Source organism: Melopsittacus undulatus, chromosome 6 (genome assembly GCF_012275295.1).
Source record: "Melopsittacus undulatus isolate bMelUnd1 chromosome 6, bMelUnd1.mat.Z, whole genome shotgun sequence".
NCBI lineage: Eukaryota > Metazoa > Chordata > Aves > Psittaciformes > Psittaculidae > Melopsittacus > Melopsittacus undulatus.
In genome coordinates this window covers 24,107,773-24,121,148 of record NC_047532.1, presented here as the reverse complement: position 1 = coordinate 24,121,148, position 13,376 = coordinate 24,107,773, and the positions used below count along the sequence as shown (strand labels likewise).

Genomic DNA, 13,376 nt, shown 5'->3' with positions numbered 1-13,376 from the left:
TAAGCAACAGTTTGTTTTCCAGGACCAAAAATTGCCGTTCTTTACCATGTTTCCATACTTTACTGTTCTACTAAATTTCATTCACCTTTTGAGTGTCAGATGTTTCACTATGTGAATCAGTTTGTCATAGAGATCTCAAAGTTTCCCAGGAAAGTATTACGCCTTCTAATTTGCAACATCTTATACCAAATAAAGAATACCTCCACCGTTTCACTGCCCACTTGAGTCTGTTTTGCAAATGAGGCAATAAGAATGTCTCTATAAGAAATCATGTTGATTTAACTGACTTTTTTGTTAGCAGGTTACAAGCACCATAAGCTTTTTTTAGGAGAGATTTTACACTGGCCAGAGTGCCAGTGTGGAGCCTAAATGCTACTTTGGTCACAAAACTATTCCCAATCTTAATGATAGTATCTAACTAGACAGAAGCCAAGACATTCTGGAGCTTGTTTCTCTCCAGTGATTATGGAGGGAACCTAGAGGCCTGACTTAAGAAGATGTACAAGTGTTTAAAAGTAGGCAAGATGAATCCCACCTTTCGTGTCCTGATTCAGTGGGATGTGGAAAGGTGTATCCAAGAAGACTACAGTGAGCTGGATGTGCAACTACCTTGTAAGCACTGAGTAGCTAAGACTTACTGTGAGACTGCTCGGTGCTATACTGAATGCAGCTTAGCTTTTTCTTCACCCACATCTTTACACATTTGCATTTAAATGTAGCCTCTATGTAATAAATTTGTTGCATTTCTATTAAAATAGCTATTTTAAATGTCTTGCTGGTTGTTTTGTTATTACTTACTTCACTACAGGTTCCTGCATGAAAGCTAAACTAATGTGGCTTGATATAGGGTAACACTGAGCTTAAACAGATATTAAACTAAGAGCAATTTAGCTTTTCAGAACATTTTAGTTCTTTATAAAATAGATGGTATTTTAAAAGAAACTGGGGAAAAAGATATAATCTTCAAATAGATAATATTTGGATTGTTAATTATGTTGCTTCTAGTCTGTAATTGTGTCCATTTTATTTCTTTTTAAACTTTTTGTTATTTAAACAAACTAGTGTTGAACTGACTGAAAAAAAATGAAATGAACTTTACTGTAAGAAAAAAAAATATATTTTTACTTGGCTTTGCGAAATGCTATTGACAGAAAGCATATCATAAAAGTTTGCTGATGAATGCACAGAAATGAAACAGACATCTGTGGGAATTTATAGCTATGCAGTCATCTGTGTGTGTGTGTTTGTGTGTATGTGTTCAGTGAATCAGAAAGCAGTTTGGTTTAGGCTTTGCAATATGCCTTCGCTTTGATTTGGTTGGAATACTCTTTCCTAGATTTTGGATATAGTCAAGACAAGTGTTCGTGCAGTTCTACAGCATGTCTGGAAGGCTCCAGACATTGAAAATTTACATCTGTACCGTCTCTTTAACCGTGTATTTAATCGCTTACTTTGGAGCCATGGTCAAGGTCTGTGGAACTGTTTCTGTAATTCAGGGTAAGCCTGTTTTTCTTATCTTAGTCTTCTTCATAACTTCACAATTACAATCAGTGCTGCATACTTTTTTGCTCATTTTCATTCAAGAGAATGTGGTAATATATTGAACTCATTTTAAAACCATCTAGAGATATAGTAGAATTAGAAATCTGTTAATCTAGCCCAGCATTTCAGTAATGGAATCAGACATTTAGTAATGTATTTACAAATATAATAATCTAAGCAAAAAAAAAAAATCTAATTTTCAAAATGTCTGAGCTTTAGGTCAACTCTTTCATAGGATGGTGCATAATTTTGATGCCAGTCCACTCTAAATGTCAAATGTGGACTTACCATCAACATAAATTACTGTGATATTTATCTGGGCTTTACAAAGGAAGAATTCAGTCACAAGTGCAGCTGACATGTCATGCCAAATGCAGTGTCAGTTCTCTGATTTACCAAGGATGAGTTTAAATTACTGTGCTTGATTATATTGACTGTTTTCCACACTGGTGGGAATTTAAGTATACAGAGAATAGAAAATGTCCACGCCGAGGTAAGCAGGAGGTTTTGATTTGAGTAGCAAATACAAGTCTTTTATGGGGAAAAAAAGATGAGGCCATATGTTGAAAGTTCTATTCTATGCTTTAAAATCTACATTCCTGAAATCAAAGGCATTCATATAAGGATAGGTTTGGAGGTCCAGATCATAGGTATAAAATAATCTCCCTGCCCCGATTTATTCATAAAACAAGAATACAAATGTTTAAATATTAAATATATTGAATACAAAAAGACATTTTTATTTAAGTATATGGAATGTATGAAGAATGGGAAGGGGTTTGGTTAGCTTGCATAACAAACAACAGTATGCTGGTGGATATTGTATGTACAAAGGTATCAGGTCGGTTATGTTCTTCACACATAACCATTTGTCCTGTGTACAGAATGTACATAATGTACTTGTTAGTTGTTTCCCAACAAAATGGGTAACAAGAAGAAGAAAGATCTAAGGGTATGCAAAAGTTCATGAGGTTTTGGCTCTTTTTTTACCATTATCTTCTGCTTGCTGAAGGCTTGTTGTTGTGCAAGCCATTAGGAGTCTTTACACTTCTTTTTTTTTTTTTTCCACCAAGATGGGCCATGGGAACATGTAGATAATTTCAGCCTTAAGATTTGCTACAGATAGGTATTGGCAGCAATGCAGCACGCTCCAAAAGTTAAAGTAGGCTGAGAAAAGGTTTCCATGTTTCCAAACCAAAACTTTTTTTTTGTGTAATCCTCAGTAGCTGCAGGATTCCTTCTTCATGCCAGCAGAGGTGCATGAAGTCTTGGGTCCAAGTTCCATTTTTGTTGCAATAAAATATTATAATTACCTTTCCTTTTAATAATGCGGTTATTACTTTGAAATTACTGTTAGTGTGCAAAGCTGCTAATATGCATGAAAACTTTTAGATTATGTTTTTCTCTACAGAAAATGATTTTCCTTTGAACAATTCTGCTGTTCACTTGGCTTGGGAGAAGAGTCTGAGCCAGCATGAGAGTTCTGTGAAGAGTAGGATATCTCATCTAGCATTATTTCATTCATGCAGAACAAGACAGCTGATTCCAAAGTGGAGTCAGCTTTGTATTCTTTGCTACGTGAAAGTTTTAAAAATACTATAAAAGTAATATACAAATGTCCAGTATGTGTAGAGATCACTCTGAATGTAATACACTTATTACAGAACTCACAGAGGAAAACAGAAAGGCTGTTTGTACTTTCCCAGTATGTTATTTACTCTGCTACAAGCATCCTTCTTGCTGTGTAATCCACAACAAAGAATTTAGGACAGGACCTCTGTAGCAGAAAGGCCAACTTCTCGTCACTCTTCCCCAGAGTTCCTTGCATCATTTTAAAGAACAGATTGGAATAAACATAGGACATGTGTAGAATTTGGGAAAACATGTAGGGTAGGGTTCTAATTCAGAAACAACATGAGTATATGAAAATTTATTGAGAAGTATAGTACTTTATTCATAAGATTTATGTTTTGGGAGAAAAACAGAGCTGATAGCCTTAAGGTTTCCTCTTGCTGGTTAGATCTCTTCTAGGCATATGCTATTTTAGAAAGAAGAATGAATAAAGAAACAAAGAAAACCTCAGAGAGCTACATTTGATTTACTGTGTAAGAAACAAAATTAATAAGTGAAAACTGGTAGAACCAGTGGAGTTCAGATGGCTATAAAAAATAACACATTATTGACAATATTGCACAATCAAGCATAATACTCTGGGAAGGAGTCCATGATTTCTTACTAATGTATGGGAAACTGAACTTAGAGCATAACAAATTAAGTGTCCTTAGGTAACAGTACTCTGATCCCTGTTGACTGCAGTATAATGGAGTATGAACTGGATCTGTGTAACACATGGAGGAGATTGCGCAGGCACATTTATACGAAAGTTCATTAAATTCACATATATAGTTCTAAATCTCCATTTTTGTTGTTAGGCTAACTCTATACCACTATGTTCATAATTGTCTATAGTTAGAGCACGCCACGTTATTCTTCACTGATAAAATCCCTCCTAGCAGTGGGAAAGTGATCACAGACCTCCCAGCCCAGAACCAAAAGAATTTATCAGGAGAGTTTCTTCCATGGGATTTTTGAGATTTATGGATTGAATTAGAATATAATTATGTGTAGCACTATGAATGACTGTAATACTCAGAACTTCATCTTGCTGCTTTCTACAAACCATCAGATGATTTTGTAAGGAAAGAATGAAGACAATAGATTAATTTTCGTGTAAAAAAATAAATGGAAAGCTCCCAGACAGGAAACAATATTGAGAAAAGTATGTTGAAGAAAATACTAGCTCTTCAACTAGTAGAATTATTCTGCTTTTGATATCGGAACAGTTTTGGTGTCTTACAAACAACATTCTTAATTCATTAGATGGACAATAAGGAGAAATGCTTATATCACTTGAAAATTACATATGCAGTGAAAATTCTGTAAGACTGAACAGTTTCAGCTAGAAAATATCATTTAGACTGAGGAGCCAGGCTGAAAAGTCAGTTAGCTGTACATACAGCTTATCTTTTAGTCACTGATGTTTATAATTCAGTCCTAATACAGCATAATATTAAAAATCTCAGTAGGCAGAAGTAAGCTTGCTGGTTCTTTGATTTTGTTTTAAGGACAAACTTCCTATACCAGCTTTGTGATATCTACTGCTGCTCTCAGTGGACAAGGCTAAATCATCATGGATGCTATGTTGAAGCCAGATGCAGCAAATTTTCCTCAGTCTGTGAAATGCTTCTTTAATAAACAAAGCCCCCCCTCAAGCTTACAAACCATCTGCGCTACTAGATAATTTTTTGACCAAAAAATGCCTTCATAGGGACTGTGCTGCACCTGAAATGGATGTAATGATCTCTAATCAGGTTGGAACTTGGCACAGCAGGGTGTGCAAATAGCTATTGTAATCTTCTGTGGTAAAACATACCTGGTTTATGTTGGTATGGTTGGGTTTGGGCTTTTTTGGGAAGATATATGGCTTTTTAAGAAAACAAAAATGGTGATGGTCTGTATGTCAAAAAGGAATGCTGCTTCAGATATACCCTGCAAATCCCACTTAATTTTAGAAGACCAGCCCCGTATGACCAGATGGAAGAAGTAGTATTTGAATGACTAAACTGAGAAACTTGCCACATATGTTTATTTGATAAGGAAGCAGAGCACATAGTAATCACCTGTAAATTACTACTATTATGCTATATAGACATTTAGAAATAATTTATTACTGTTATAGTTCCTTTAATATGACATCATATTTGCATTCAGGTGGTAGCCTGTTAAAAATAGTAAGTGGCTTTTGTAATTTCTATTGTAAGATACATACATGGTTATGTGACAATAAATCTTCATGTGCTAAATACATGTAATGGCCCTATAAATGCTTTAGGGAACAAACCATGTGAGAAATGGCTGTGAGCATTTCACATATGAAGATTAACTTCTTAATTTGTGTTTTGACTCTGCATCTGCCAGGATTTGTGTTAAATAGTATAGACCTTTCCTGTAAACAGCCAAGGTCATGCTTTTTCTCTTGTTAAATCTGATATAAAGCAGTAAAGCTCCCAAGCTGCAATTTGTTACAGAAAACATGAACTCTTGTTTTTTTCCGTAACAGGAACTCTTGGGAAACCATATTGAGTAAAAGCACAGAGGTGGTGACTCCTGTGCAACTCCAGTGTTGCCAACGAATAGTACAGCTTTGTAAACACTGCCTGCTGGTGGTTTACAAATATTCATCAGACTCAAGAGGATCTCCAACTGGGAATAGCCTCCACTGGGATGATAGAAGGTATAAATTTTAATATTCTCTTACTAAATTATAAAGGATAATATCGGAACAGGTTTAAGTCTGTGTTACTACCACTACGCTTCTCTTTAAGCTTAGTTCACTATGTATTAAAAAAAATGGCAACCCCCCCAATATTTCCCTTGATTTCCTGTATGTCTATCATTCTAATCTCTTTAGCCCACTCTTGAAGTGCTACTAGAAGAAGACTTGATATACACATTTTGTATAAAACTACACTTATTAAAGTCTTGCCTAGTGCCTACTTACCTGCAGCAAAGGCTTTCCATACAGTGAACTGAAAATTTCCTTTCTTCCCCTTCTCAGATCCCTCATTGTCACTGATTCCAGATTTGCATTTGCATAGAGGTATCCTAACAGGTGTGATACTTCTGGCTTCATATTCGCAGTGGGATGCTATAGGGGTGCAGCTCCAGCCAAGGGTCAGGTAAGTGCCATCTGATTTACTGTATTGCACAGTTTTGCAAAGTTGATTTCCAAAACCTACAGATTGAAAGCTTTATTATTTCACCTTACAGAGCATAAATATATTTTCAAACCTTGCAAAACAGCATCATATAGTAAAAAATTATTTGGCACTTACCTGATTCTCCATTGGCTGGTTTAGTTCTCCAACCAGGTACTACAGGGATTACTGAAAATGCTCCAACTGTGGGAGTCAACAGTCTGCAATTTTATAGTCATAGCTGGAGAATTAAATGTAAGCTTCAAATTACATAGGTTCCAAATTCTATCCATAAAGGCAATTTGAATTATTATGTTTATAAACTTACAAATGCTTTGTTTATATAAAACATCTTACAGACATTATTTCATAGAAAAGCTTTAGGAGTTTAATAGTGCACGAAAAGCAAACCTTTGATATATTATCTGTTGAACTTATTTTATGATTTAATTGCTTACTTGCTATATCTCAGACTAGTTATTTGATACATTGAACACATTTGTTATTGTCATGTGGATCTCAAGGCACTCTTATAAAATTTAAAACCAACCAGAAACTGAATTTGTTTGGTCTCAGCAAAAATAGAAGTATGCTAGCCACAAAACAAATCATATTCAATATTAACATCGACTAAGCTATAGCAGGAGTGTGGTAAAGTAATTTGGGTAAGCTAAGACTAGAAAATCTTCAACACTGAAGTTTTTATTGCTTTTACTGTTAATGCTGCAGAAAATTTTTCATCATGACCAACCACACACTGTTCAAACAGATCGGATTACTCTAATGTACTGCAGCTAACAGGCTTGCATTTGGAAGTGGTGAACAGGATGGTCCAACAGAACTTTCTCATCTCCCATTTGTGTTTCTTTGGATGCTGAATGGAAGTTTATTCATAAATTTCACAGGCTAGAGGAATCTAAGCCCTCTCTCTCCTAGTATCAGTATGTCTTCAGCAACGGAGTATCATGATAATTCTGACTGATTAAAATATCTCCACAAATGTTACATATATATGGATACAGTAATATACTTGGTAACCATGATATTCTGAATTTGTAAAAAGAAAAATATGGAAATAAATGCTCTTTCTCATTATGCCCCACAACTGTAAGGTAATGAACTATTTTTCTAGAAATGGAAGAGCCACAATACAATTTAATTTCTCATCTAGTTTTCTGTTTTTAAATGATGCAAGAATCTGCACTACTACTAATAGTTTTCTTGACTCTCTGTAAAATTGTATGAAGTGCAAGAAAAGATCAGAATACAATTAATGTAAAGTCTTTTTTCAAGACTTTATAAATCTAATTTGAAGAACTTTATTTTTTTCTGAGCACAATTTTTTTTTCTGCTCATAAAACAAATGTTTGAAACTAAAGCTTTCAATGATAGCTTGTAAGTATCAAGTAGGTATATGCAAGTAGATACCTCTTTAGCTGGGAAAATTTATTTGTACAGGGAGAAAGAAAAAGATAATAAAAGCAACCACACTAGAACGACACACAGAAAATTAAGCAATAATTTATACAATGTGTTGTGTTAATCCTTCCTAACATTGACATGTTTCATTACAAAATGGTGATTTAATGTGGATGTTATTTTTGCACACTTACTGTGCTCATTTAATGACTTCTACATTAATTATTACTCCTGTCATTAGGAAATGATAGATTTAAGAATGAATAATAGGCATATGATAAATTACAGTTTGTAGTTAATAAAAAAAAAGAGAGGTGATGCAGTTCCCTGAATTTAAAAGGTAAGTAGTCACTGATGTGACTTACTACATTGCAGCATCATTGTTCCTTGTGTTAAAGCAGTGATGATAGTGTGTCTGCTTTTAGGTAATTAGAGCTCGGAAACAAAGCTGAAAATTTGTTTTTTTCCCTAATCAGCTTTTTTTTTACAACTGAACTTTTTATAAGCTGGTTAACATCACAACAGTTTTTACCCAGTTTAAAGTAAACAAATAGTAGTGTAATAACAGACAACAATGGCTGAAGTATTAATTTTTGGAAGTAGTGTTACACAAAATATCATTGTTTGTTTACCCACTTGCTTTAAACAGGAAGGACTGGAAAGATTTTGATCCTCATACAACATCTTGAAATTTCGTTAAAGAGCTTCTCTGAATTTAGGTCTGTTTCCTGAGTTAGCTACTGCCTAGTGCCCTGTATGTTTTATAAATAATATTTATTGTACTCAATTTCTTGCATATGATGATTATAAGGTATGATACATGAAAAACTAATTCTTTTGCTCTTGAATGTCACTTTGCCAGTAAACTCTGCTATGTTTTTCATATCTTTTCTAGGTGTTTATTACCAGGACCTTCACTGTTCATCATGAAATCATCCTCGTCCAACATTAGCTGCAGTTCATCTGGAATGTCTCGCCCTAACATTCTGTTCACACACAGATACAGTCACTTGTGAAGCAAAAGTTGCTGTTCTTTGTAAATAATGGCACTCCTTTTTATTTTTTTTATTTTCTTTTTCCTTTAAAATTCAAATTTGTGATGGAGCTAAATATAAGCACTGTTACATGCTTACTACCTTATTATGATAACATTTAGCTGAAACCTACTTTAAAAGCATAGCTCTCCTGGAAAGATAATAAACCTTGTTAAGCTGTTTACACACACATGTGAATGTGTAGATCTTGCTAAGTTTATAAGTAATTCCTTCCTACTAGAAATGTTATTTTTGCTGCAGAATATATAAAATAGAGTTGAATATTATAGTGTTATTTTGTAAGTACAATACATTGACTTGAATATTATTTATTGTAAAGCTTAATATTTATTGTCTCAAATGTAACTGATCCTTTAACAAGGCAAATGATTAAAAAAATGTAGTACAACAGTAAAACTGTAACAATCAGTGAAAATAATATGCTAATTTCTTGGACATGTTTTAAAATAATCCCCAAAACTCTGTAAACCAAACTTAAAGAAGACATCTTTTTATTTCTTCTCTCAAATTACAAAATCTATTTAATGCTGCTATTTTTTGTAAGGGACCTGGTATAGTATCTTTTAGCCAAAGTGAAGACATCTAGTACACAGAAAAAAGCATCAGTTTAGGCATTCAGTTTCTAATTGGATTCTTGTAATAGAATGGAAGCCAGTGTTTGTTACCAGGTTTTCATTCACATTACCTATGTCCTGTGCCTTTAAGTTTCCTTTGGGAGCAAGAAGTCATGTTCAACTTGCACAAGCATGCATAGTATATAGTTTTTCTGTTTTACTGCACAAATGGAAAAGCAGACACCTTTAGGAAATACTGCAGCTATAATGTGTTATTTCAACCTTAAACTTATTGGTTTGTTGTAGTTTTTAGCATACAGTTCAGTACATACTGTAGAATGTATCTTTGCAAGGGACAGTATTTTCTAGATTTCTGACACCTTTACATGCCGGAAATCTAATTCATTAGAAAGCTCTCATTCAGATTTAGCATCCTGGGCCTGGCTGAAAGGCACAAAAAGAAAATGAGCCAGAGCAGGAAACTAGTATTTGCTCTAACAGGATTTGTAACTGAAAACATCATTCAGGTTTTGCTACATACAGCAATTTATCCCACTCAACATTATGCCATGAGCCTTATTCACTATAGAAAGAATTATTAAAAAAAAAATCGATTAAACTAGATTTAAAAATGGATAAAGTTTTTTAACTGAGTAAAGGACAGAGTAGTTATTATTTACCAAAGACTTGTTTACTTACCAACCATGTAACCCTGAAACATGTTTATAAATTATCGATATATTTCAGGTATCCTCAGGAGCAAGTATGTTAGAGGTTTTTGATATCCAGAGATTTAAGACAAATTTAAGAGACTGGAGATGTGAGATTGAAGTTGTCTGGAAAAGATTTTTTTTTTAACTTTAGTCATTGCATATATAAAACTGGGAATTTGGGTGAGATTTTTGACGTCTGTGCTGTAGTGCCTCAGCTCTAGAACTGCAGGATATATTATAATGAAACTATTTGTAAACAATTAAAAAAAACTTTTGAGATTAGCCAGGTATAAACAGTCTTATGGTCTGGTAAAGTCTTCTTCATTTTTGTGGTAATACTGGTTTAGTAGTATAGTACGTTCACAATAATTGAATATCTTTTTTGGTCCATACAGCAACGACTGATAAAGCATACTATGGTTATCTGTAAGGCCTAATAAAAGCTGTAAATTCTCTCTTCTTGTGGGAGACACTCACTGCATTCTGCTTTTGGCCACAAGCATAAACCCAGCTTCCAGCTTAGCTTGTCAGACTCAAACAGAGCCTTAGGAGAGTAGGTTCACATGCTTTCCTCCCCCTCCCCCTCCAAATTACATTATGATCTCTATTCTCAGAAGCCAGTGCAGGGATAGTCAATCTGCATAGAATACTCTGACAGCAGAAAGAGGGATACAACCCATACCTATGTGTATGGACAGATCTAGAAAAGAAAAAATACATTTAGTATGTACAAAATTGGATCAGATGGTTGGTTTGCATCTGACTTTACTTACTCTATTCGTATTTCTGATAACCTTTCCTAAAGTGGTACTGTGTTCCTAATAATGTGTGAATCAATACTTCCAATAAATGTAATGCTACACTTTCCTGCCATTTCCTCAGAATCGTTGTGTATGGTCTGTGGGTCAATGATGGGCTGTACGTACAGTCCTGCTCAGAGTGGTGCTGCGCCTTCTGCAAAACAGCAACTTTTCCTTTGTGCTACTAAATGGGCATTTACATGGTAATTACCTCTGGCCTTGGGTTCTTGCAGGCACCACCGAGTCTGAACCTTCACCCAGAGCAGCAGGAGATCTGCTACCCCTCAATCATAGAGGTGAAACGAGCCTGCTCAATGCCTTCCATGGTGCAGCAGGACCTCATGTGTATTTCCGAGTTGTACCAGAGCCGCATTAGAAGGAAAAGAACACTGATGCATACGTAGCAATCAACCTGTGGTAAAACTTCAGGCACGAACAAAATCCGGTTGGGGACCTGGTAACAGTGCCAGACAGGCACCGAACCCCACTGCTGACCCGCCGGTAGCTGCCCGGCAGTGTTGACAGCCGCGTGCCGCCGCCTCACAGCACCTCGTGGGTGCCTGCGGTGCGAGCGGCGCCATGTACGCTCGCAGCTCGAGCCCGCGTTGGGCGAGAGGCGCCGCGAGGAAACACACCTCACCTGCCAGCGCCTGAGGCAGAGCGTGGTGCCACGTTCCGTGACCAGCCTCACCTCCAGAGCCCTGCACTGCAGCGTTACCCTCACTGCTGGGCTGGCAGCACGGCCCTCCTGCCACCCACAGCAGGCGGTGACAGGTGAGGGGCAGCTGAGGCGGCGGGAGGGTTTCGTTGGTGAGTTGGTTTCTTACGTAGGGCTGTGGGTAACCATAATCACCATCAAAGATGCCTGGCCCCCACATTTGTTGTCTTGAACTCACGTTGGTAGCGGTGTGGTTACCTTAGGCTCCTGTGTGGAGTTGTTTGGAAGGAGCCCACTCTGGTAAGGGGCATTGCTGGTTCAGTACTCCGTGCCCTGGTACCCACACCGCCCTAGTGCGAAGACAGGATGAGCAGCTGTGGGATGGACTAAAAGGCCAGTTACGAAACCTCACAGAGACTTTACCGCTTTGTCTGTGGTCCAACAAGCAAGGAAAACATGGGTTTGAAAGAACTGCTGTGATGAAGTAATGTTAAAGGAAGCATTACTTAAAATACCTCGTAAGGATACCCATTTGGTAGATCTCAGCCTTGGGTTAATGTTCTGTCCAGGGAGGAATGTCTTGTCCTTGTTATGGGAAAATTAGTTTTTAATTGTTGATTGTCTATATAGGAAAGTAAACAAATTCAACAAGTTTTTAAAATGACATCTGTATGGTTCTTTAGCTGGGCTAGGAGTTCAAGGTACTCACTTTAAACCCAGAAGTTCACAGTTTTTTGACTTTCCCTGTGTATTCAAGTGAAGAGGCTGAATTGCATTGACACTTATCTAATTTAGGTGTTAGCAAATGTGAATATTTGCAAGTTAGCTTTTCATGCAGTGTTAAAACAGTCACCGTGGAGCATTTATTCCTGTTTTCAGGAGAAAATAATTTGCTGTTAAATGGCATACTTGTTGGGAAATCTTTCACTCCAGCATTTGCTAAAAACATTTGTAATTTTTTCTGTATGTGGTAAAATTCTCATGCATTAGTTCTTACTCTGCATCTGTGTTCTTTGTTCTCTGCCAGCCACCTCTGTGCAGCTCCCTACATTGCGGAAATTGCTTGTTAATGTAGAGAAGCCTTTGTTGGTGTGTAAATACATGTAGCACTTTAGGACTCTTAAGGAAATCGGGGGTAATTTTGTCATTTATGGATATGGAAAAGATTCTGCTTGTGTAGGAGCAAGACAGGTACATTCTTGGTGTTTTAATACAGAATCAAAATGGTTAGGAAAATGTATTAGGAAACAACCTTATGATCATCTATGTCCAAACCTGCCCATTTGTTTTAAAACAAAAGGCAACATTTACTTAGTAAGAACTGTTAATACTGAACTTAGAACTGGCTGCCTTTCACACAGCTGTTACGACCCATACTATATGGTAAACCAGATAGAACTGCTGTACATGGCCCCTAAGTGCCTTCTGAACTTGTATGCCTGCTCTTAGTGCCATGGAGCCTGTACCTGGCTGAAGCGGTGGCTGATGCAGGTGTCCAGAACCTACTCAGTTTGCTGTGCTGCCTCAGGTGGCCCCACAGATGTGGGTCACACTCTGCACCTGCCCCTGTCAGGAATTATCAGCAGCATTGCAAAGCAGGGAGGAGCACAGGATAGTGATGTGTACCTGCCTTTCTTGCTGTGCCCTCACCAAACCACTGCTCACGGCTACTGTCATGCAGTTTTGCTGAGCATCATCATGCAGTGTGCTGCTGTAGTGAGGGCTGGCAGCATAGGCAGTTCACTTGCTGCAAAGCACTGGCTTTGAACGTGGAGGGTGGCAGTCATTAGGTGGAGTGGAGGCCAAAACAGGTGTGAGAAGTCAAGACATGGTGAGAAAATGCATTACTCTAGAGGAGGTTTCACATTAAAGGTTTTT

At 36.8% G+C, this 13,376-nt stretch overlaps 1 protein-coding gene across 1 annotated transcript in view; it reads left to right on the top strand.

The window, feature by feature from the left end:
* TTLL7 (tubulin tyrosine ligase like 7) overlaps positions 1 to 10,924 on the top strand; it is a 69,663-nt gene extending 58,739 nt beyond the window's left edge. Inside the window, exons 20-22 of the mRNA XM_034064091.1 lie at positions 1,337 to 1,497; positions 5,663 to 5,836; positions 8,614 to 10,924. Coding sequence (XP_033919982.1) covers positions 1,337 to 1,497; positions 5,663 to 5,836; positions 8,614 to 8,734 — 456 coding nt within the window. The 3' untranslated portion in view covers positions 8,735 to 10,924. The remainder of the gene's footprint in view (positions 1 to 1,336; positions 1,498 to 5,662; positions 5,837 to 8,613) is intronic.
* Positions 10,925 to 13,376: the final 2,452 nt, after the last annotated feature.